The sequence below is a fragment of the Equus caballus genome, chromosome 8, assembly GCF_041296265.1.
Source record: "Equus caballus isolate H_3958 breed thoroughbred chromosome 8, TB-T2T, whole genome shotgun sequence".
NCBI lineage: Eukaryota > Metazoa > Chordata > Mammalia > Perissodactyla > Equidae > Equus > Equus caballus.
The window spans coordinates 51,788,395-51,815,206 of NC_091691.1; the positions used below are offsets into that span (position 1 = coordinate 51,788,395).

Here is a 26,812-nt window from a genome sequence, read left to right on the forward strand (position 1 = left end):
TGTCCCTTATTTGTCACATGAATTACAATGCTGATGCTATCACACTCCTTCAATATGGCTTTGCAAATTCAAAGCCTTCTGTTACTGTTTAGTTTTAATTTAATTTATTAACATAGTTCTTTGAATAAAGGTGTTTTAAAGAGTGACTTAGTAGACCAAGTATTTTACAATAATACCAATAAAGGGAATTTGAATTGAAGTTGCCTTTGGAAAAAAGGTAGACTCTTCCTGCATTCTGGGTTTACAAATAGAGAAAAAGGTGTTTTTGGAAAATACTTTAAAGACTACTTAGGACAACAAAGAGTAAATGTGAGGGGTTTAAAACAAAAGACATCTCTTGGAAAGTTAAAAGTGGACAAAACAATTAAAAAACAAGCTCAGGGTTTCTTATATCTGAAAAGGAAGGACATGTTGGATTGTAGATCTTTGTATAATAAAGGAAGTAAATATGTTAATCTGGAAGGGCCAGTTTTTCCACATATTAAAATCTAAGAGGAATTAACAGTGGAAGTCCCTAAATAAGTGGGTCCCGGATACACTGTGGGCAAAAAATTCTACTGCAATTTTACAAAAGATATATGATATTCAGATGGATGATTCTTTTTATAAATGCTCCAGGAAAACCAAGCACAATGTAATGAGAGCGTTTGTAAAAGGCCCCAGGCTAATCCCCAGGACAATGCCTGTGGAGATGAACCTGGTGCAGTGTCAGAGTAAAAAGGTGTAGCTACAACATCCTCAGATTTTCTTTTTAGAGTCTTCCACAGCCTGAGTTTTTGCCAAGCACTGAGCTGCTGTAAATTCATGGTTCAACTCATAAATGTCTAAAGAGCCACATTCTCTAAAGTTAATTAATGTACGATCAAATTGGTTCAGATACTTAACCAGCAGACAGCAAGTTTGATGTTCTGCTGTCAAAATAAAGGAATCCCTGTGGACATTCTCATCTGGATGAAAGGCCATCCCACCTTTCCACAGAGTTGTGCTGGAAAAGTGGACCAAAATTTGTCAGGACTTAGAGAATGACCTTTGAATCTGCTCAAGAACATGAAGAATTCAGCTAAGAGCACAAGAGATTTAGCTATAGAAAGTGAAAGAGATTATTTTGGTCTGAAAAGGATTTAAGAAGAGTTGTCTCTAGTCAGCTGCCTCAACCCTAAACAAATCCTTAATATGGACACAGAGAAATACTGGATTGTGTGGAATGGCATTTTAATGGTCCCTACAGGCTTGCTCCTACCCCTAGTACTGAACGGATTAAGGTATGGCCCAGAGCTAAAATGAACTATTTGGAAATTAACTGGGTCCCACTTCTCTCTCCTCTCCAAAAAATGATTTTTTAAAAAAGGATGAAATTTAAAAGCTGAAATTAAATTACAGTAAACTGTTCATCTTCCCAGACATTTCGTAATCTGATATGAGAATTCTTTCTCATATAATTTGGTCTTTTGCATCAGCATTAATAGATCACTTTTTATTGCTATGGAAGATTCACCCTGAGCTAACATCCGTGCCAATCCTTCTCTGTTTTGTTGGTAGATCGCTGCCACAGCATGGCTGCCGACAAGTGGTGTAGGTTCACGCCTGGGAAGCGAACCTGGGCTGCTGAATAGAGCACGTGGAACTTCACCCCCAGGCCACGGGGCTGGCCCTAGATCACTTTTATAAGCTCTAATTATTTATCCTTCTCCATTGTGCATGCATGCATGCCAGCGTGATGTTTAAAAACTGGAGACTGGGACAGAATAGAAGCAGATCGAAGTGAATTAATGTAATCGGTCACGTTTGGACTGAGCTCCTCTGTGTTTAACACGAGGACTGCTGGCTGATCCACTACTGTGGTGTCCACATCCAGCCCCCGTTGAGCCTCTCTCTCAGCTCACCCTTCACAGCCAGGGCGTTCATTATGAGATATCTAGAGTTAAGCGTACATGCTGTGGTTATAAAACAGTTACATTCACTGGCCAAAACATGGTAGTCGTTCATTATTATTTTCATTTAATAAATGACTACTCTACACTAGGTACTAGACTCTTGGCATATAGAGAGAAAAGACACAGTTCCTATTTTGAAGGAGCCCATAGTCTAATGCACAGTTCACAAGCCTGGTTTCACACGAGATTACCCAAGGAGCTAGACAAACAAACAAAAATGAACCTATGCCGAGGCTCCGTCCTGGAGGTTCTGATTTAATCGGTCTAGAGTGGAGTCAGTATTTTCAAAAAGTCCCTGGCATGATTCTAATGTACAGCCAAGGTTGAGAACTACTGTTCTAATGGGTGAAGGAGAACAGTTAGTAAGCAAATACAAGTGTAGTTTCCCAAGTTAGCCAGTTAAGCTGATCTTTAATAGTCAGCCTGGCTTCCTGCTTCAGATCCTTCGAGACTCCACCACTAGGCCACTGAGCATACATTTGCATTCTCAGCCCTACCAGGTTCTAGCACCAGCCAATTTTCAGAAACTGGGATTGGTTAGTAGGTCATCAATTTAATCCCAGCTCATTCTTCCTTCCGGTGCTGTGTGCTAACCTGCCTTGCTCCTAGTGACCAAGTCCTAACTTCTAGCAACCCAGTTCCTGCTTGGGACTCTGCCTCATGTCGGGGTTCTCCTGCCTCCTGCTAGGTCTCTGGTAAGACTATCTGCAGCCTGTACCACCAGTTATTTGTTGCCCTCCAGATCACCTGCCACACCTTGGCAGTTCTCTCTCTTGTCTCTGTCTGATCTGGCTCACCTTGCCTCCACTTATACCCCAGGCCTGATGCAATCAACACAGACACTGTTGGAAAAATATCAAATATCAAGAATAGAAGTGTCTTTTATGTACCAACAAATCTACACTAAATATTTTGCAGCATATTCTTATAGGCTTTTTTAGCTAATACATTTCTTGGTAAAGTACAGCATATTTAGTTCATTTTCTGGATCCTCATTACCAGCATGATTAGACTTTGTGGCAGTGCCGACGGCATTAGACATCTGCTTGCACATCCATCGACTTTAAAGGGAGACTAGCGATCCTACAAACGCTGGTGGATTAGGTTAACTTTTAACTGGAATTCAAATTACACTTGAGGTATCTTGTTAGATGTATTTGAGGTTTGCTGTTACATGATAAGCTTTATTTTCTACCTGAAATTTTAATAATGCATTCCAAAAGACGTTGTTCTTCTGAAAGAGCAATCCAGTTTCACATTCTGAATCTTGAAATTGATAACATGGCTCCCTACCCGTGCCCTATCCATTCTAACATAAAATAAATATCTGGGTAAAAGTGAAATATTTGTATTTAACAAAATTAATAAATATAGACAACCTTAGGCTACATATAAATTTTTATAGGGACTTATAAAACCTTAAAACCTAGTTTATAGCCTATTTCCTACACACATGTATCATAGCTCTCATTATATCATGTTGTAAACTCTGGCTTTTCCACTAGATTGTAAGCCTGGTATGCAGTGATGATGTCATATTATTCTACTCCTGGTGCCCATACAGCACCTGGCATATAGTAGGTGCTTAAGAAATACATATTGAAAGAACGAATGTGCCTGTTGCATATGGAACAAGTCCAAGAATCTCCTGGGTTTTGGCGCTCCTTCATGACAAAGCATTTGGACTTTGTGCATCCTGGGATTCTTTCCTAGGCTGTGAGCCAGTAAATGGGTTAATCTGGTATAGTTAGTGTATCGATGTTTGCAGCTCTGGTTTGTAGCTATATTTTGGGAATGGAATGGCCACAAAAATGACTTTGGTGCCTTATTCCAAATTAGTGAAATAAAACTCTTGCCCAGTAGCTCACCAGGAGATCCTTTTCTGGTGGTAAAATTTCCATAGTGATGGCTTTGTTAATGTCATGCCTGGCCACCTGCCATTCTGAGGCTATTGATGAGAAAATAAGAAATCAATTTAAGCTTTCTTTAGTCAATCAGATTTGAAATCCACTGCTTACATGGTGCTTTTAACTTATCAATGGCTAGGTTAAGAGTTTACTTTTATAGTAATCTAAGTGTTGTTCTTACAAGGGTAGACTCTGAAGTTGGGTGCCTTTGCATATCCATTTGGCACCTTTTATTTCCTCTCAGTTGGCAACTGAGGGGTCTGATTTCTATAGGAATATGTGTCCTGGTGTCTTCGTGTGGTATCATTGACCTGGCTTATATGTTCCCAGCACTTTTTTGTTTTCTCATGAAATTTTGCAAAGGGTACTCATATGAGATGTGGTACTCTCTCCAGACACCTGCCACATTTTTGTATAAGGTCACTTTAGTCACACCCAGGTCTTAGAGGGTAATTATAAGAGTAGTTGAAAGCAGGTTATGAAGTAATAGCGTGAAAAGGGCAGATATTTCCTCAAAGGGTATATTTGATACACTTTTCAGGTAACACGTAGAGAGAGCAGAGTTTTCTATGTTTACATTCTCTTCTCATCATAAAAATAAATATTATGTATCTGCTCTTTGTTTATTTTAATCTTGAAATGGGGTGGATTAAAGTGAAAGTGCTTGGACTAGAATGAATATAAATTTAAAGTGACTGGTTAATACTTTTTCATCCTCTCTTGTTTCCAGTGATTTCTTTTATGCAACTTTTATGAAATAAAATATATGACAACTTTGAAAAGGGATAGAGAGTAAATGACAAAATGAATTATTATATAATGATCTGAAACTGTTTGTGCAGTGAACACTGTTAACTTTGTTCTTGTAACAAAAGGGACGACTGTCTTCCTTAGTCCAATCATGGCATCTCTTGAAAATGGGAATTGAGAGCAGCCCCAGCTGTATAGCATTCATTTAGGACCGCTGTTAGTTTAACCCAGGGGTCAGCAAACTATGGCCCGTAGGCTAAATTTGGCCCATTGCCTCTTTCTGTATAGCCTGCAAACTAAGAATGGTTTTTACATTTTTAAAAAAACAAAAAACCCTTAATATTTCAAGATATAAAAATTACTTAAGATTCAAATTTTATACTACATATAATATATAATGCATATAACATGCACAGTAAAGTTTTATTGGAACACAGACACGCTGTCTAGTTTATGTATTGTTGATGGCTGCTTTTGCGCCACGGCAGAGGTGAATATTGAGACAGGGACCATGCGGCCATAAACTCAAAAATGTTTACTATCTGGCCCTTGATAGAAAAAGTTTGCTGACCCCTGGTTTAACTTAATAGCTACAATTACATAAATTCTACTTTTGTTTAAGGATCACGTTTGCTAACTGGGCTGTTCCAGATTCCCCTACGACTGGGAAAATATTTTTACATACTTAATGGCCTCAGTATAATAAGAATAATGTCCCAGGAATGTATGCTTGAAACAGTCGGTCCAGGAAGCATAATTTGGTCAAGAACGTCCTCGATTTTAGAGATGAACCAGAATAGCCCTGGACCACTTCAAACCTAGCTCACCCCTGTCCTGAGGTGCCTGTGATTCAGTAAATGATTATCATGTCCTAAGGTCATACTTATCAATTACGCAGATAGCGTACATCAATAATTTTGAAAATGAGGAAAAGCATAGAAAGTGAGGTTGAATGTTACTTTGGTATCTTACACAAATGAGATCACTTTTAATGAAAAAGCAAAAGCCCACCTGGACGAGTTTCTGCCACAACAGGCCCAGCAAGGTCAGACGGCTTCCCGACTCCAGTCAGGTTTATGGCTCGAACACGGAACACGTAGCTTTCACCCTCTTTGAGGCCTTGCACCTGGAAGAAGAGGTATGAAAGTGACGGGCAATTGTATCGTTTAAACGGAAGTGCTCTTCCTCTGTAATGACGACTTAGTTATAGAGCACAAAGGGCACAGGACTTCAGTCTAAACCTGATTCTATCAAAGACTAAATGTGTGGCTTTAGCTTTAGACTTTCTTCTCTCTGGACCACCTGTAAGTACACAAGGGCTTTCTAAGATCTCTTGCAACTCAGACGTTCTCTCTTTTTTGGATAATTTGATGGCCACCAGCATCAGAAATAAAGAGAGTGGTATAGGTGTACTTTAAAGGAGTTGGCCACCTATTCTTTGGTCAAAAAGACAAAATGCAAAGTGCTCACAAGAGCATAGATGCTGCCTTTTTGGTCTGATCCTCTTGAGACATTCTGTGAATAATTTCTGATAAAAGTCCTGGCAAGGGAGGGGAATTACAAGCATGGACCATGGATGCTTTCCATTTGTTTAAAAGCATGTTGAAGCACTAGAGCAAAAACAAAAAGTGTCCCTATAAATTTAATATGGCTATTTCTCACTAAATAGACAAGCAATTAACATGATTGCAAATTTTAGTAATTTGTGAATAATCAAAACATATTCAAATTCTAAATCGCATTTTCAATAATCAAGAAGATGTTTGTTATAAGAGTACAAGAGGTGTAAAAAACATTTATAATATGTCTTTAAATGATAGTCCCACTTCATAATTTCTGTATGGCTTTCTTTGGGTTCAGCACAGTCTCATTGCTATTATAAATACTGTTAATATTTTACCAAAAATAATCTTTTGCTTTTTAAAACGTGACTTTTAAAAGCTATATTGTATTTTAAGAAGGAATTTATTACACAGAGAGGGCACAATTTTTTCCCATAATGCTGTGATGGAGATCAATATCCAAAATACGATTTAAATCAAACAAAGCTAGTATACATTTATTCAATCAAGTGAAGTGTTTGTGACCACGGATTTAAACGAGATATGTATTAATGTTAGGTTTTTAATCTAATTTCTAGATAATTTAGTCTAATTTAATTATACGGTGTTTATGATACCAGAATGTCACTATTTATGTAGTGATAGCTTTCACCAGAGCCAATACATTTTTTAAATAGATTCAGGTTGTAAAATAACTCGAATTTTGGCACAGGCTAAATGCATAGAATTTGATGTATTTAAAGTCTATGTTTAGAAATAATGCCAGGCAACTGTGGATTTACAGAAAGGAACAAAAACATTTCCTTGTCGTGATAAAAATAGACAAGTTGCCAGGTGCCTGCCACATCTGCACCTGCCCACTTAGGTGACATGTGGCTGTGAATCAGATTTCTGCAACACGGTGCAGGAAGTGAATTTACATCCTGGTGTCTGGTCTCGGGGGTGACAGGACTGCTCCTTCACTCTTCCATCGCCACAGAGGCCACGACCACTAGCCTCAAAGCACCAGAGATGCATAAACTATGCACATCTATTTTCCTTTTCTTGGATTTTTTTCCTTCCCTACAATTTTGGAAGGAATTGCCTTCCCTTGCCTTATCCATCCATGTCCCCCATCCCTTCCAATTATTCACTCCCTTCTCACCACATTGTCTCACCAGGCAGTAATTATCAATAAAAAAGGAGAATGAGGAAGCGTGAGCTCTGTTTGGTTAAAACCTTTTGGTTGAAAGCAATGCATCTTTAAGCCAGCCCTGGTGGTCTCGTGGTTAAGATTCTTCGGTGAGCACCACAGCCCAGGTTCATTTCCCAGTCAGGGAATCACACCCATCTGTTGGTTGTCATACTGTGGTGGCTGTGTGTTGCTGTGATGCTGAAAGCTATGCCACTGGTATTTCAAATACCAGCAGGGTCACTCATAGTGGACAGGTTTCAGTGGAGCTTCCAGACTAAGACCCGGCCACACACTTCCGAAAAAACTGGCCATGAAAACCTTACGAATAGAACCGGAGCATTGTCTCATATATGCTGGAAGGTGAGAGGCTGGCCCGAAAAGACTGGGCAAGATTTTGCTCTGCTGTACACAGGGTCATTAGGAGCTGGAATCGACTCGATGGCACTAACAAGAACAAAAATGCATCTTTAACTCTCTCTAGGAACCACTGGACACTTGGTGCTGAAGTGAATCGGGGTTCTTCCCAGAGAAACCAATCAGCTCATTATGTTCCCGCTGCTAAATCCTCCCGTTTGTGGAGCTATGTCTCCTATCCTCACTTAAGTTTACCAGACTAAACTTTTTAACATTTTTCTCCATTTCAAGCTTGAAATTTTTCTGAATATAAGACATCTGGAACAGCAAATATACATCAAAATGGGTATGGGGGTTATAGGACATCTTTACTTTTCTTCTTTATGCCTTTTTGTTAGAATTTTTCATCATGAGCATGTGTCAGTTTTATAGTTAGGAAATATCAATAATTCCATTTTTACTTGAAAAACTATGGACAACTCTAAGATCATTTCCTTACAGAAAATTCACCTGCTGGTTTGTGAGGTACACTCAACCTCAGTTGTTTCTCTCTCTCTACCCTAAATTTGCTTTTCTTCCTTTTCTTTTTTTAAACGAGTGACATTAACCATTCTTTGATATGTTTAAACTCTATTATTTTTAATTTCTGCCCATTCTTTCTGGGCTGTTGGTCCCCTATGCTTGGCTTCTCACCCTTGTTTTGCTTTACCTGAGTCAAGTCCAACCTCAGCTCTTGGGATCATGTGCTGTGGCATACTGAGGATTTGGAAATCATCCTGCCCATAAACACACACCACCACCAACCAGGATGTGTCCAACCTTTATTTTACACTGTCCTTTGGGGGGTTCTTTGAATCTAGAGGCCTCCTGACTTATTTGGAAAGCCAAACAGCATCCTAAGTGCTCAATCTTCCTTGCCCTTTTCTCTTCCCCATGAAATATGACCTTGCTTATCTTCTCAGGGTTTTCTTAGGGTCTAGAGAGCTCATTGGCATATGCTAAGTTGAATTAATGGCATGTTAGGTGTAACGGTTTAAGGGTCATCTCTCCTGGAGGATATATTTATATTTTTTGGGTGGAACCGTAAATGCCTTAACACCAGAGAGTGGCTGACAGATGGTAAGGACTTTAGTCCATAGTGGTAGGTTGATGGGAGAGATCTTTTAGACCAGGTATACTCTAAATATCTTCCAAAGCCCATCCTCTAGGTAGTGGCCTATTCTGCCAACAGATAGGGCTGCACACTGAATGCAGTATGCAGCTTTCTGGATGACTGTGGTGAAGCCACACTTCATTCTAAGTAATAGGATCTGGAATCACATTTCCCCCAGTTCCGGAGGCCCTACTGTGGATTCAGGGTCTCCAGATGCCACTGCTGACAATAAGGGAAAACATTCTTTTGAGATTTCCATTTGGTACTGCAATATTGTGATTTATAAGAAATATATATTTCATCATTCAGATGATCAAAATATATTTCTAATATATATGTGGTCTTCATCCACAGTTCCTGACTCACAGCTCTCAAAACCTCGGAATTTTCTAAGTGTTGAGAGTGATAAAGGTGTCTTATGTTAATAAAGATGACTTTTGGACTCCACTCAAGGGGAGAACTAGCCATGTGATCAGAGGATTGGAACCATGCCAGGAGAACTAGCCATGTGATCAGAGGATTGGAACCCTCAGTCCCACCCACTGATTTCTGAGGAGGGGAAGGGGGCTTGAGGTTGGATCAACTGCCAATGACCAGTGACTCAGTCAATCATGACTACATAATGAAGCCTTCATAAAAAACCAAAAGGACAGCTCGTTGGCCCTTTTTTGGAGGGCTTCCATGTTGGGGAACCAGAATGCTTCCGCGTGCCACTGTGCTGGGCCCCAAGCTCTAAACGGACAAAAGCACCTTTGTTCAGGACCTCACCCTATGTATCTCTTCCTCTGGCTGTTGATTCATATCCTTTGTAATAAATTGGCAATCTAGTAAGTAAATGGGTTTTCTTGAGTTCTGTGAGCTGTTCTAGCAAATTAATGGAACTCAAAGAAGTGTCATGGGAACCTCTGATTTACAGCTAGTCAGTCAGAAGTACAGGTAACAAACTGGACTTGTGATTGGCATCCTGAGTTGGAGGAGGTCATTGGAACCTCTAATTCATAGCCAGTCGGTCAGAAGCACAGGTAACAAGCTGGGGTTGTGACTGGTGTCTGAAGTGGAGAGTGGTCTTGTGGGACTGAGACATTTACCCGCCCGAGGAACCTGACTCTATCTTTTGGTAGATAGTTTCAGAATTGAATTCTCAGACACTCTGCTGGTGTCCAAGAACCGCTTGTTGGTGAGGGAAAGGCTCCACACACACACGTTGGGATTGGATCCAGGAATCCTTTGCAGGTACAAGTGAGAGATTCAGAGGCTATAGCAAAACAGTTTTTGGTAATAGAGACAGAAATTGGTTCAATTAGAACACTCTAGAAGAATCTGAAAGGCAATGACATGGATAAGGTCAAGAGCTTAGTCAACCCACTCCACTAGCCTCTGAGAGTATAAGTGAGCGCAACCAGGAGGGAGCAGGTGAAGTGAGACAGGGTGTGACTCAAAACACCTAGCAGTTGAAGGCTTACTGGTGTGAACTCTATAAATACAGCACCTTCAAATCAAACACCACCGTCAAAAAAAATTAGAGGTTAGAATGAGAAATTCATCTTTTGGGGATGGTAAGTAGTAACATCTTAAGACTGTGATTAACAAAAATGTCAGGTGGGTAAGTGAAAGCAATGGAAAGAAGGGATAGGAGGAAGCTTGTGGATGTTTTCCAAAGCTAAGCTAAGGGATTCAGGTTAAACATAACCAAATTTTTTTAAGCCTCAGAAACTTCCCCAAACCCCAACCACTGCCAAATGGAATCTTACCAGGAGCACAATATAAGAAACAGAGCAAAGCAGAGATGTTGTATTTTATCTTGCTAACTTTAAAGTTAACATTATTAGAAGAGACTTTTTTGTTTTTAAAAAAAGGTTTCTCAAACTATGAGCACCCTCTTACCCTCAGGTAATTGTTTTTAATAGCCGCCTCATTGAGTCCGCGCCATTGGTCCTCTTTGGCACTGGCCTCCTTCATATCCACAAAGTAACCAGTGACGGGAGTCCGTCCAGAGTGGACTGGAGGCTTCCACTGCAGAACCAGGGAGGTTTTCCTGACTTCACTATACTTGAGACTGTGTGGTGGTCCTGAGAAAGAAAGAGAGACCAATGCATAAAAATCTGCATGAATATGTGAAAATCTCAAATATGTGTAAGTCTAAAACCACATTTAAGGTCTTAAAGCTGAATCTGATGCTGGTGTTCTTCTTTTGAAAAATCTAACATTTCCATGGGAATAGGTATTTTGTGGTCATGTCGTATCAAGTTTCCTCAATGGCTCTACATCAACCTATTAAGACCCTTTATGGGCAGCAGGTGGTGAAGGCCAGTTCAGGATGCCCTCAGTGGCTGGATGAAAGCTTGCCTCCAGTCTGTCCTCAGGCCTGTGTTCCTCACCTTTTATCAGAACAGTTTAATTTGGTTGCAGATTCAGTTTAGGATTATTTTTGGATGATAATCTGAAAATTCCCCCAAATCTCCAATTTGGATGAAGAAAGCAACTCTATTTGATGGCATATGAATATAGACAGTAATATTTCTTTCAAAGGAAAAAAGCAGTATGTTACAAAATAGCTCCCCACTGGAGGGAAATCTTTCCAGTAAAGCATATATCCCATATAGGTATAAAAACAAATTACAGTTATGATTTACAAAGAAGTTTCACCAGAATAAATACAATCAATTCCATGGGTCCTGAACCTGTGCTAAACACTGCCAGCTAGTTTACATTCATTTATCTCATTTATCCTTAAGACAATTAACAGAAAGTTCAAAGAAGACAAGTACAGCTACGTGTTGCTTTACGATGGGGACACTTTCTGAGCAATGCGTTGTTAGGAGATTTCGTCATTTTAAGAGCATCAGAGAGTGTACTTACAGAAACCTGGATGGTATTGCCTACTACATCCCTAGGCTATATGGTCCTAATCTTATGGGACCACTGTTGTATACGTGGTCTATCGTTGACCGAAATGTCATTATGCAGTGCATGACCGTAACTTTATCAACCTGTTCAGGAAGAAAGCCAGAATGTTCTCCTCACCTTGTGTGCTCTTTGCACTCTTGCAAGAGTCCAAACTACTAAGTGATTGCCTGCATCTCTGCATAACCACCAGCTGCTACGTGGATGATATATTCATTTTCTTTTTTCCTTCCTTTTTTTTTTAAATAACAACTGATTTCTAACTACCAATCAAAATCACCTGAATTGACTCACGGTGGCCCGTAAGCCAACTACAAGCACAGATTCTATCATGCCATGCTTTGTCATTGTACAATTTGTCGTTGTACAATTGATAGCTCAATATTTGTTGGCCTCCTCACCTTGGTTTAACAGTCACAAATATGAGTCATATTTGTCTTCTGATGACGTCTTTTGTGGAAATAGGTTTAAATAATAACATCAATACCTTACAACAGTGTGGCATGTTCTGTTTTGCAAAGGGCTTTTATGACCATTTTTCTTGTCATCCTCAGAAGCCAAAGAGGTGCTTTACAGAGGAGGAACTCTGTTCTGCTGCTTCCCAGCACTTCTCCTCTAAGAATAAGAAGACCTGGTTTCCAATCCTAACTGCCACTTACTACCTGTGTGACCTTCTGAATATCATTTAACCTGAGACTTAGTTTCTTCACCTGTAAAACAAAGGGAGGACAAAACATTCTTAATGCTCTCATCTATAAGAGCTTTCTTGATTCATGGCTTGCCCAACACTACTCAGTAAGTGAAGGGTGAATCTGAGAAACGAGAGGTCATGGGGATGGAGGACTGCCCCATTCATCTCACTTCTGAGTTAAGAGCACTCACCCTGCAACCTCTTTTGCCCACTGTATCTCTTTCTTTTAAAACATTCTCTTGGTGCCGGCCCAGCTCTGCTTCAGCAGCCAGGGTTTGCTGGTTCAGATCCCGGGTCTGGATCTACGCACCGCTTGTCAAGCCATGCTGTGGCAGGTGTCCCACTTATAAAGTAGAGGAAGATGGGCATGGATGTTAGCTCAGAGCCAGTCTTCCTCAAAACTACCCCCCCAGGGGCCGGCCCTGTTGCCGAGTGGTTAAGTTCTCGTGCTCCAGCCTAGGCTTTCGCCAGTTTGAATCCTGGGCATGGACATGGCACTGCTTGTCAAGCCGTGCTGAGGCAGCATCCCACATGCCACAACTGGAAGGACCCACAACTGAAAATACATAACTATGTACCGGGGGGCTTTGGGGAGAAAAAGGAAAAAATAAAATCTTAAAAAAAAAACCCAAAAAAAACAAAAAAACAAAACAAAAGAAGCATTTTCCACAGGCCTGCTCAGAATTTCTTAGCCTCTAGTCACTCACATTTTAACTTTATTCAGGAATTGCAAGAATTTAAAAATAGATCCACTTTTGTGTAGATGGCAGAAAAAACTTAAGAAATGTCAACTGGCTTCAAGGAGGTGCAAAGAAAGGCACTGTGTTTGCTTCTTGTATTTAATGAAGTTGAACGAGCACTTGAACTTCTCTTGAGTCTCTCTTGTAATCTTTTATTCGCACTTGATAGTGAAATGATGCAGATGGAAGCTCCCTAAGTGAAAGCAGAATGATGGTTCTCCAAGGGCACTAAGGTTTCAAATAAAGGCAAGGTGTGGCATTGGGGGCAGGGCTGGGTCCACCCAGTATGCCCAGTGTGGCTGGGTGTGGTTGATGTTGGTTCATACCAGTTGTTCTACATGTTGAATATCAAACCCAATTGGAAGAATTTAGTCATCCTGTGGCACTAAAGTATTTGGGTCTCTGAAGTTAATACCATTAGAAGCAAAATAAAACCATCCACCAGATACATTAATGTTGCTAGTTTGAATCTTAATGGCTTAGTAAATTTGTTTGTATTCAATTTTTAAATTTGTTCAGTGTTGTAACTGTACAAGACTTGAAAGCATAGGTAAATGTTTCTGCTTTCTCCCCATTTTCTTCTCTGCCCAGCCAACCCCCACATGACACCCTCCAAAGGAGAGTATTTCTAGTCTGGGTCCAGGATCTTTGTTGTGATGCAAAGCTGGGAAAAAGCATACATAGAGAGAAAGGACTGGAGAGGCAAGTGGAGAGAGGCCAGGACTTAAGGCTAGGCAGGCATTTTAAGTCCCCCTACATAACATAATGAAGAGTGGGAGTGAGGGAGGAGGAGACAACAAGAGAGAGAAGCCACAGTGGCTGGGTCTGGACAGAGAGGTTTTTGGGGGGTTGAAAAATGAGAGATTCAAGAGCAGTGGGAGAATGCATGAGAACTAGGGAGTGCAGGAAGAAGTTTTTTGAGAAATTTTGCTGAGGGATATGAATTGGTGCCCTTCAACGGCCTTTAAGAAGCGCAAGCAAAAACTGAAATTCCTTTTAAATGATCGTGTGGAACTCAAATTGTGTGCTTCTGACAATCCTACTGCATGCAGAGGCTAAGCTATGGAGGCTCTAGAATTTATTTGGAATATAGGAATAAGAAATTTATACTCAGTTTTATACTGGTACCTGTTATTTAATAGTATTCTAAAAATATTTTATGTAAACATGAGGGGCCAAGAGAATTCATTTCCATTAGAAGTTTCCTACGTAGTACTTAAATTTAATTCCGAGTTGTAGGTTCTATTGGAAGAAACTCTGAGCCTTAGTGCTGAGACAGTTTTCATAGTTTACCTGGAACAGCAATGGTCCACTCTTCACATTTGAAGCATTCGCTTACTGCTGACGGCACTCCCAACCCCGCGATGTTCATGGCTGCCACTTGGAACTGATACACCATATTTTCCTTCAAGTTGCTAATCTGCAACATGGACATCACAGATAGTAAATGTTTCAGGTTTCTTTTTTCTAGCTGTTCAACATTTTATTTATTCAACTCCTGTGTTGGACATACTCTAAGGTGACCCTCAATGAGTCATACCCTTTTGTAATCTCCTCCCCTTGAGTATGGGGTGAAACCTGTAACCTGTTCTAGCCAATAGAATATGGCAAGGGTACTGGAATATCAGTCCTGTGATTGTGTTATGTTATACGGCAAAGAAGGAGTGATACAGCAGTCCCCCCTTATCCATGGTTTCATGTTCCATGCTTTCAATTATCCATGGTCAACTGCAGCCCAAAAATATTAAATGAAAAATTCTGCAAATAAACAATTTATAAATTTTAAATTGTGTGCAGTTCTAGGTAGCATGATGAAATCTCATGCTATTCCACTCCATCTCGCCCAGGATGCTAATCATCCCTTTGTCCAGCATATACACGCTACAGCTCGTTAGTCACTTAGTAGCTGTCTCGGTTACCAGATTGACTGTCTCAGTATTGCAATGCTTGCATTCAAGTAACCTTTACTTCACTTAATAATGGCCCTAAAGCACAAGACTAGAAATGCTGGCAATTCAGATATGCCAAAGAGAATCCATAATGTGCTTCCTTTAAGTGAAAAGGTGAAAGTTCTCGACTTAAGAAAAAAAATCATATGTTGAGGTTGCTAAGATTCACGTTAAGAATGAATCTTCTATTCTGTGAAGAAGGAAAAAAGAAATTTGTGATAGTTTTGCTGTCGCACCTTAAATATGTGTAGGAAAAAACATGGTATATACAGGGTTTGGTACTATCCTCAGGCATCCACTGGGGGGTCTTGGACTGTATCCCCCAGGGATAAGGGGGAACTACCATCTTTCAGATGCAGTTAAGATCCCTAATCAGTTGATTTAGAGTTAATCAAAAGGGAGATAGATTATCCTGGGTGGGCCTGACTGCGATACTGTGATTCATAGTAAGAATATGTATCTGGTCTTCATCCCCATTTCTGGCACAGAGCTCCTAAAACCCATGGAATTTTCTAAATGATGAGAGCAATAAAGGTGTCTTTTGTTATGTTAATGAAGTGACTTTGGGGAAGCTCCTAGATAACCTAAGGATGGGGGCTGGTTGCCAGGAGAACCAATCACATGATTAGAAGGTTGGAACTTTCAGCCTCACCCCTGGACCACCAGCGAGGGAAAAGGGGCTGGAGATTGAGTTCAATCACCAATGGCCAATGATTTAACCAAATCATACCTGTACAATGAAGCCTCCATAAAAACCCCAAACAACAGGGTTCAGAGAGCTTCTGCGTTGGTGAACATGTGGAGATGCTAGGAGACCAGCATTCTGGAGAGGGCATGGAAGCTCCATGCCCCTCCCCACATACCTTGCCCTATGCATCTCTTCCATCTGGCTGTTCCTGAGTTAAATCCTTTTATAATAAACTGGTAATCTAGTAAGTAAAATGTTTCTCTGGGTTCTGTGAACCACTCTAGCAAATTAATCAAAGCCAAGAAGGAGGTCATGGGAACCTCTGATCTATGGCTGGTCAGTCAGAAGCATAGGTGACAACTTGGACTGGCATCTGTAGCGGGGGTGGGGGTAGTCTTGTGGGACTGAGCCCTTCGCCTGTGGGATCTGATTCTATCTCCAGGTAGACAGTGTCAGAATTGAGGTAAGTTGTGGGACACTCAGCTGGTGTCAGAGAAATGTTGTGAGTGTGACAGTAGTATAAGAGTAAAGGAGAAACACATAGGAAAAAAGAGTGAGTTTTTGCAATGAACTGAATCAGATAGGAACTCAAAATGGGATTTGGGTCCTTCCTGAAACATTGTTCTGTGGCCCCGAAGAAGCAAATGACATTTTGTGAACTGCCTAGCCACTCAAATTTAGAGAATGACAGCGTCTAGGAGCTGAGGGCTTCACACATACAGCTGCAAGGAACTGAATTCTGCCAACAACCTGAATGACACTGGAAGAGGAACTCAAGCTCCAGATGAGAATGCAGCCTAGCCGACACCTAGATTGCACCATATGAGACCCTAAGCAGAAGACCCAGCTAAGCCGTGCCTAGACGCCTGACTCGTGGAAACTGTGATATAACAAACATGGGTTGTTTTAAGCCACAAAGCTTGTGGTGATTTGTTATGCAGCAATAGAAAACTAATGAATGTAAGATGAAAATTAAATGAATACTAAGCAAGGAATCAAAATATCAAATTGTGTAATGTTTCTGTTGCTTAGTGAGAGACCTAATATTTTCTATATCCCTCAGCAGGAATTGGGTTGTTGTGAGGGTAAATATATGTGATAAAATAATGAATGTGAAAACATTTGCAAAATAGAAATAATGGAATATATTACTGTGAAAAAATCCATACACTATAACCAATCCTTTGAACATTAAAAATGCTTAACAGGGGCCGACCCGGTGGTGCAGTGGTTAAGTTTGCATGTTCTGCTTCTCAGTGGCCTGGGGCTCGCCAGTTCGGATCCCAGGTACGGACATGGTACCGCTTGGCAAAAGCCATGCCATGGTAGGCGTCCCACGTATAAAGTAGAGGAAGATGGACATGGAGGTTAGCTCAGGGCCAGTCTTCCTCAGCAAAAGGAGGACTGGTAGTAGTTAGCTCAGGGCTAATCTTCCTAAAAAAAAAAATGCTTAATAAATGGAGATACTAATGGAACCAGCTGACTTAACAAAGTTTACCTATTGTATGATTTAAGCCAAGACAAATATATATCCATGATCCAGGCTACATCTGATTTGATCATGAAGGCATAAGTTCATCCACAAGAGGGCTTATCTTGCCAGTTATTTAGGGTATAAGTAGAATATAATGGCTATGTGTTTTAGTAACAGAATAATATAAACACCCTTTTTGATTAAACACACACACACTCCCTTTAAGAAAGGAAATTCTATTTTAATTAAGGGGAAACCATGATCTAAAAGTACCTTATTCAGGTGCCAGGGTTGCTTTGGGGCCCTGTAGTGTGACCAACCATTGCAGTTTTCCTGGCCACAGGGTTTCCAAGGATGCAGGACGTTTAGTGCTAAAACTGGGAGAATATTAGGCAAACTGAAAAATTTAGTCACCCTAAGCTTAGGTGAAATGTTGTGGCATGGGACTTCTATTTCTGGTAATGGTGAGCTAGGCTATTCAGATTAATCTTCCAGCTGAAAAAATTTAAAATATTAGGTAAAAATATCTTTAAAAATCTTTCCTAAAGCATCAAATTACTGTCAATTACAGAATTGTCAGGCCAGAATGAAGGGAAATAGGGAACAAAGAGAGATAAATGGAGCACAGGAGTGGCTTTTGCCTTGTGGATATTTGCCAGTAGAGGAAATTTTGATGGTCTTGCAAAGAGGCAGACATATAAATCAAAGCCCAGAACCAAACTAAGAGGGGATAATAAAAGGGAACCCTCTACACATTAAGCTGGAACCCCAAAGGGCTTTACTCTTGAGGCTAAAGTTAAATCAGAGATAAACATTCAGATGTTCAGTGTACATTCACATCACCTGACTGTCCAAAAATATTAAAGCCTTGTACTTGATTTAAGAAAGAACTGAACAGGTGGTATCATCAGGCACTTTGCAGAAGCAAATGCAGATCCTCTCCAGAGAAGGGTACCTCCATCCTAGAACTCAAATTATTGAAGCAAATAATATTTTAAGGACAATGAGCAGCCTACAATCAAGGATAACCAAGCACAGAAAATAAGACACCATAAGCCAGACCACAAAACCAATGATAACAGACACAGACTTGCAAAGATATTAGATGGTGGAATTATCAGACATGGATTATAAAAACAGCTATGCTTATTATGTTTTAAACATAAAATACAAATTTAAAATATCTGAAGGAGATAGAAACTATAAAATATGTAAAATGTGACCTAGAAGAAATGGAAAATACAATGAGAAAAAAAATTGATGTGTCTAACAGGAAATTAGATGCAAAAGAAGAGAGAATTTGATAGAAAGTCAGAAGAAATTTTACAGACCGTAGTGCAGAAAGACACAAGGATGGGAAAGAGTGAATAGTGATAATAGACATGGAAGATAGAGTGAGAATGTCAAACATATGTTCAATTAGAGTTTCAGAAGAAGAGGGGAGAGAGAATGGGGCAGCAACAATATTTTAGGAGATAATGGTTTAGAATTTTCCAGAAAGATCTTCCTGAAAAAACCAAATCACAGATTGAAAACCCTCCTTCCTGACAAATCCTAGCCAGATACTTTTTTAAAAAAACTGATAACTAGATACATAATATTTTAACTGAAGCACACCAAAGAGATAGTGAAAATATTAAAAGCTCTCGAAGAAAAAACACAAATTACTCTCAAATGAGCAAAAAGACTAAGAGCTGAGGGGCCCCGTGGCCAAGTGGTTAAGTTCGTGCGCTCCGCTGCAGGCGGCCCAGTGTTTCGTTGGTTCGAATCCTGGGCGCGGACATGGCACTGCTCATCAGACCACGCTGAGGCAGCGTCCCACATGCCACAACTAGAAGGACCCACAACGAAGAATATACAACTATGTACGGGGGGCTTTGGGGAGAAAAAAGAAAAAAATAAAATCTTTAAAAAAAAAAAAAAAAGACTAAGAGGTGAAATGTCAGTGGCAAGAATGAGCCAGAAAATAGTGGAATTACATCTTCAAAGTGTGAAAGGAGATAACTACCATTATATAAGGTTTTTCCCAGAAGAAAATATTTTTGGAAAATGAGAAAAAAAGACATTTTCAGACAAACAAAACAAAGAGTATTTGCCTTCAGAATATCCTCACTAAAGGAAATTCTAAAATATTTATTTTAGGCAAAAGGAAAGTAATCTCAGATGGAAAGTTAAAGATGAAGAATTAAAAGCAAATACAATGTTAAATATGTGTAGGTAAATTTAAACAATTATTGACTCTGTAAAACAATAATTATGCTTTTGGATTAACAAAAGAATTAAAATACACACATACAATAGCACACAAGTTGGGAATAGTGTAAATAAATAGGTTAAAGTATTTCAAGGCTCTTATGTCTCTGAGGCAAGGGTAAAGCCATGGAATAACTTCAGACTCTGTTAAGTTTGCTCATTGTAATTTCTAGAGAAACCACCAAAAACAAACACAGAAATCCATAATCTATAGCTTTCAAGGTAGTGTAGGGAAAAAATGAACATGATTAAAGAAAAAAAAACTATTCAAAAGTAGTCAAGAAAAGACAGAAAATGAAACATAGAACAGGTAGGACAAATAGAAAGCACAAAATAAGATGATTTTTTTAAAAAAAAGTACTCAGTAGTAACATTAAATATTCCAGTTAAATGACAAAGACTGTCAGGTAGGAAAAATAATCCAACTCTATGCTATTTTTAAGAGATACATATAAAGCATAAAGTTACAGAAAGATTGAAAGTTAACGGATGAAAAACTATACACCATACAAACACCAATCAAAAGAAAACCAGTGTATCTATATGAACAACAGACCATATAGACTTTAAGGGAAAACGTATTGTTAGTGACACAGAAAGTCATTTGGGGAGCACCTAACAGCTTCACTTCAAAATACATAAAGCAACATTTTAAATGGGTGAATTTTATAGGTGAATTATAGATCAATAAAGTGAAATTATCCTGAAATTTTCCCATTATGTACATTTCCTGTCAGGTGTTGGTATCAAATTAATTCTAGTCTCAGGATAATCTCACTCATAAACATAGAAGCAAAAATCCTAAACAATAATTAGCAAGCAAAATCCAAGCAAAATATATATATATATTTGTGTGTGTGAGGAAGACCTGCCCTGAGCTAACATCTGTTGCCAATCTTCCTCTTTTTGCTTGAGGAAGATTATTGCTGAGTTAACATCTGTGCCAATCTTCCTCTATTTTGTGTGGTATGCTGCCACAGCGTGGCTTAATGAGTGGTACTAGGTCCATGCTGGGGATCCGAACCTGTGAACCCCTGGCCGCCAAAGCTTAACCACTATGCCACCAAGCGGGCCCCCAGGAATATATTTTTTTAACATTAGACAATTAATAGAATACACCACATTAAAATTAAAGGGAAAAGTCATATGATCATCTCAATAGATCCAGAAAAATACATTTGATATTTTAATTAACTCTTAACAAACTAGGAGTAGAAAGAAACTTCCTTTAGCTGATAATAGATGTCTTTAAAATGCTGATAGCAAATGTAATACATAATGGTGAAATGTTGAAATGTTTACCTTTAAGATAAAGCTCAAATCTAGAATGACCAACATCACCACTTGTAGTCAATAGTGTGCCAAAGATTCTAGGCAGAAAGTAAGGTAAGAAAATGAGGTAAAAGACAAAATTTGGAATGGAAGAAGTAAACTATCATTTGAAGATGATATGACTATAAATAAAGAGAATCAAAAATGACTCATAGGTAACATCAAAATTATAAGAAAATTTAGCAAAAAATTATGTATAACAATGACATGCAAAAATCAATATACAAAAATTAGTTATATTTCTCTATTCCAGCAACAAAAAATGATATAAAAATAAACTACTTAACATAACACTGCAAACATGTAATACCTATAAATAAATAACAAATGATGTGCAAGGCTTCTGTAGAGAATTATAAAACTTTATTGAGGGACTTTAAAGAAGAGCAAAATAAATGGAGAAAAATATCATGTGCATTGATTGTAAGACAATATTTTAAAGACGTCAATTATTCCTCAATTTATTTATAGATTCAATGCAATCCCAATTAGAATTCTAATATATTTTAGCTTAATTTAATTTTATTTATTGTTATATTTTCTTTTGCTTGTTTTGCTTTTTGGTAGAACTTGACCTAATTCTACAATTTATATCAAAATGCAAAGGGCTAAGAATGGCCCTGGAATAAGAAGAACAAACTGGGAGAACTTGATCTATCAGTTATCAAATGTACTATAAAGCTATAATAATTAAATTAGTGTGGCACTGACCCGGTGGTAGACAGACAGAACAGTGAAACAGCATAGAGAGCACAGGAACAGACACATGCATACAAGGAAACGACATATGATACAGATAGCTAGCAGAATAGCGGAAAAGGACAAACTTTCAATAGATGATGCTTCAACAACTGGGTATCCATAGGAGGGAAAATGAATTTTGACCCTTACTTGACATCATACACAGCATTGATAGGTGAATTAATGACTTAAATGTAAGTGGCAAACTATTAAGCTTCTTGAATATAATCTAGTAAAACATCTCCATGATCCTGAGATAGAGAAGGAATTTCTTTCCTTGTTTTCATAATGATATTATTGTCAAGCTGTAAGGACATATGAGATCATCTTACAGAGGAGGAAGATGACATCTTGAGAGGTTAAGTGATTGGCCCTAGGTCACACAGCTAGGACCGTGGCATTCAGAATCCCTGAACTGGAAGGATTTCTTAAAAAAAAAGAAGGCACAGAAATTATTGTGACAAAGCAAATGTTGGTAAATCTGATTACAATAAATTTGACACTAAAATTAGTGTAGTTCACCATAAGGAGAGGAAAAGCCTAGCCGTTGAGTGGGAGAAGATATGTGCAATTTACATAGCCACTAAGAATTTATACTCAAAATACATAAAGAATCTCACAAGTCAATAAGAAAACCCATTAGAAAAACGGGGAAAAACCTTGAACAGGCTTGCTATAAAAGAAGATTTTAAAATGGGCTATAGGGGCCGGCCCTGTGGCCGAGTGGTTGGGTTCAAGCGCTCCACTGCAGGCAGCCCAGTGTTTCTTCGGTTCAAATCCTGGGCGCGGACATGGCACTGCTCATCAAGCCACGCTGAGGCGGCGTCCCACATGCTACAACTAGAAGGACCCACAACTAAGGATATACGACTATGTACCGGGGGGCTTTGGGGAGAAAAAGGAAAAAAATAAAATGTTTTTAAAAAAATGGACTATATACATAGGAAAAGATGTTCAGAATTATTTGACAATCAGATTGTTAAAACAAAGTGTGAAGACACCAAATGTTAAAAAGATGTGGAACAATGGGAATTCTCATACTTTTTAGAAAAACAGCAGAGAATTATCTAGTAAAGTGGAAGATAAACAAGACTCGCTGGCCCAGCAATTCCACTTTTAAATAATAACCCAGAAAAACTAGCGCACATATGTGCCACCAGACATGTACAAAAATGTTCATAGCTATATTGTTTGATATAGCTAAAAATGCAAAAATGCCCAAATATCAATCAATAATTGAATGGAAAAGTATACTGTGAGATGGTTATATAAAGGAATACCATATAGTAATGAAATCATAGCTACATGCACTAACAGGGAAGACTCTTAGAAATACAATTTTGTTTTACGTATTCTCAGTATGTGTGTGATACTTCATAAATTTGAAGTGTTAAGTTAAAAGAGTGTGGCCCTGAGTTGGGGAAAGCACCATTCCCTGGGCCTTGCCCTGCTCTCGTCCTCATGGCATGGGGTTCTGTGAGTGTTGGCGGTGGTGACTTTGGTCTAGTGATGATACTCTAAAGAGGGGAGCCATCAGCTGTGGCAACAGTGAGACCCCTCAGGTGCTCTGAGGTGGGTATTCAGTGAAGGCCTACGTCTAGAAGGGAAACTTGTGGGTGGACACATGTGAAGTGCCCCTTTGCGGCCATCAGAGCCATTATGACAGAGGATACTTCACAGGCAGCAAGCTGAGTCTGCCATAAGGCCCATGTCCCTTTATTCTTTGTGATTTGGACATTGAAAGTTAAAAATCCAGAGTCATTTGGATTCTGAAACTCTTAAAGCTAGTAGCATATTGGCTACAGATATTTTGTAAGTTAATTTTTGTAAGAAATGTTAGTTTTCACAATAAGTATACATTTCATAGTAAATATGCTAAGAAATTATTATGTTTATGTGTATGAATCAGAAAACATATATCCTGCCTGGTCAGCCAAACTATTCTATTTCTTCTTGTATATGTTTCACAAAAGTCTTGTTATTGCAGGCAATGGACATTCATGAAATGACATGAATCATTTACAAGGTGCTGGGCGTATGCATGTGTCTGCATAAGAGTCTCATCAGACACATGACACTCCACACTACAGAAGGTCTACGCTTACCTTATATGCCTCATCACTGACAGCTTTGATGTTGGCTTCTCTCCATCTTCCTGGTACCCCGTCAATTACCTCACGATAGTTCACATAATAGCCAGTAATTTCAGCCCCACCAGTCTTATCTGGTTGCTTCCATCCAAGAACCATTGAGTCATGAAAACTTTCAAGACAAGTGATATCACAGGGTGGAGATGGTGCCGCTGTTGCAATATGAATAGCTCGTGAGTAGACAGAAATGCATCTATGATTCTACATACATTAAACTTGTTTCATTGGTGCCATGCATGAGGGTACTAGGTCTTGCAGTATAAAAGTAAAACACGACACTGATCAGTAACTTGGCATCTGATTTGGCGTATGAGAAGGAAAACAGGCACACAGTAAAAAGTGCACTGCAATTATTATTCCAAAGATAAAAAGAACCTGCCCCCCACTTCCAGGAAGGAATAAGTTTTGAAATACTACTAACAGCGAGATGGTGCAATATGTTAGAAAATGATTCTATTCCCCATAAGAAGAAATATTTTCCCCAAGATGTAAATTTTTGTTTGTTTCTTTGTGTGGTTTTATTTTTATTTGCTCCCTGAGCAAAAGGTAATATGTATATCAACTTCTTCCTCAATTCGCTTTTGAGAATTTCCATGTATTTCCAAACAGTTAGCATTTCACCATTCAGGCACACGTACACTTGTGAGACCTTACAATCATACAGATTCTGCCTACACACAGGAAAAATCTTATTCTGAAACTCAGCTAAATGCCACCTTTAAAAAAATTGCTTTTAAAAATAGGCACACTCTGTCATGTGATTTTCCCTTAGTATATAATACTTTTTGTCACATTATTTTTAACCTGATGTTGGAATATTATTTATATAGCACAAAATACTATATAACTGTCACCATGTTTATTAGTGCCTAGCCAGAAAAATATTTGGAGGATGTTTTAAAAGTTTTCCTTCATTTACGTGACTTTGCTAATCAACTTTTCACTCAACTACTGAAATTATAGTTTTTGATATAGAAAGAGAGGGTGAGGTGATGAAAAGAAATTCATCTATATATGCAATAATATTAAAAAGAATTTTCTTGATATTTATTTGGATTATCAGAGATAAAGGAACTATTCATTGTTACTCCAAAAGATTCTCAGAACAATAAAGATTTTTAAATAAAATACATTTGTTTCTCTCTTCCCCATCTCACCAACCTCCTTCATTCTTTACATATTAAAACAGCTTTCTTTTTTTTCTCTCTCTCCCCATTTCAATGTTGAATATGAACATCCATCTGATCTTGAGTTGAAGGGACAAATGAAGACATCAAAAAGCAATAGAGAAGGTGACAGAAGTTGGGGGTAAAAACAGGGGATGGATGGAGGCATGTGATAATTTATCAGAGTATATGCTTATTATTTCTTTTTATTTGAGAAGGAAAACACTGTCTCTTAGAATACATAAGCCACAAGTACCAAATATCCCAGTAAGAAAATTCTTAGCTTATTGATAGTCTTAAATAAATCAGTTCTAGGAATGTAGATCATATATCACAGAATATAGCTATATGTGATTATAGTACCGTTAAACTTTCCATGGCAACTCAAAGAGATAATATTACTTATATTTATCTGAATTATATGTGAGAGGAATTTGAAAACCTGAGGATGAACAATAGAACTTAATACTTATGATCTTGATAAAATGTCACATCGTTATAAAATATTTTTCCTATACATGTACTGAACATGAATAGTTCAAAAGCCTATTTGATAGGCTATGATTATCAAATGCTTCCTGTTCTCATCTCCAATTCTCTCAGCAAAATGAGGCCAAAGGTGTGCGTCTGCCTGAGAAACCAAAAAGAACTCTATTGCCAAATCATTTTGAATATTCTATTGTCATTAAGCACAATGAATTATGTAAAAAAGCCAAATCATACAAAATTCCTTTTACAACTCATTAAACAATATTACTGCAAATGGATAGCTGAAAACACATAAAATTAAGAATAAATATTGATGAAAGTGAGCACAGATGGAAGGATGTGATCTAGACAATGAGAAGTGAGGACGCTGATGGAGACAGATGAAACAGTTTTACTCTTTCAACTCTCACCTATATCCTTCTTCTTTGTCAGAGGGTCAGACTTACTTTTCCCCTTAAGAGCTGCTGTCTGTGGTGATGGGGTAAGTTCTTCCTGAACTGTTTCACTTACTTTACTCACTTCTGTTTGGCCCAGGTTGTGAGAGCTACTGGGTAGTGAAGGTTTGTTAAGTTTGCTACCAAGCAAAGCATCTTTCTTAAAGGTTGGCTGGGAGGTTTCATGCATGCCTCCCCTGGAGTCTGTTAGTCCACCAGGTGTATCATTCAGTTCAGGCCACATATCTGGAGACACTCCTCCCCCTACAATCACCAGATAACAACAGAAACACTTTGAGCCTGGACACAGTATAAACTGCTCTTATTTAACAGAACAAAGAGGAACACATTAGGACCACAAACAGAACAAAAACAATCTTGGTTTAACAGAAATCACTTGGATTTGCAAGAAATATGGAAAGCATACATTTCACATAATTTACAACAACGAAACATTTCAACTTCTCCATTTTCTGGAAAAAGAAGAAATGAGAACAAAAAACACAGACAGAACAGGAACCATTTTGATTTGCAGAACCCAAGTATATACAAGAAAAAGCAAATCTCAGACATTTCTTGAAAGGCGTAGCCCTATTATTCAATGGAATGGGGGAAAAAAGGAACATAAAATGCACAAGAGACATAACATTAAAGATTTTGATTTCATCACAGTTAGAATTATGTACATTACTGAAATATTAATGGTCTGTACCTCCCAACCTTAAATAAACATGTTCACTATTGTCCACATTACAAAGAATGTTCAAAAGTAATATGGAATGCTAACTGAAGACAATTGATATTAAATAATCTTTCTCTTTGAATATGTGTTACTATATCACAGATTTCATTTTTATGGCTTTGAACTACCTGGATACCCTCCCTGCTTTATCTAAGATTGGGAGGTACGTCAAGTACATACATATAATTACTTTATTACTGGCTTTATTCTGTTGGTTACTTTGCA

At 38.6% G+C, this 26,812-nt stretch overlaps 1 protein-coding gene across 15 annotated transcripts in view; it reads right to left on the minus strand.

Moving 5' to 3' along the window:
* MYOM1 (myomesin 1) overlaps positions 1–26,812 on the minus strand; it is a 158,720-nt gene that overhangs the window by 34,181 nt on the left and 97,727 nt on the right. For 8 of the 15 annotated variants that reach the window (XM_023647558.2, XM_023647557.2, XM_070220789.1 and 5 more), the window contains 5 exons: positions 25,822–26,109; positions 23,712–23,908; positions 14,463–14,589; positions 10,719–10,903; positions 5,603–5,717 (listed from right to left, as the gene is read on the minus strand). In XM_023647558.2, coding sequence (XP_023503326.1) covers positions 5,603–5,717; positions 10,719–10,903; positions 14,463–14,589; positions 23,712–23,908; positions 25,822–26,109 — 912 coding nt within the window. The remainder of the gene's footprint in view (positions 1–5,602; positions 5,718–10,718; positions 10,904–14,462; positions 14,590–23,711; positions 23,909–25,821; positions 26,110–26,812) is intronic. The other 7 variants (XM_070220800.1, XM_070220797.1, XM_070220795.1 and 4 more) reach the window with 1 other exon arrangement.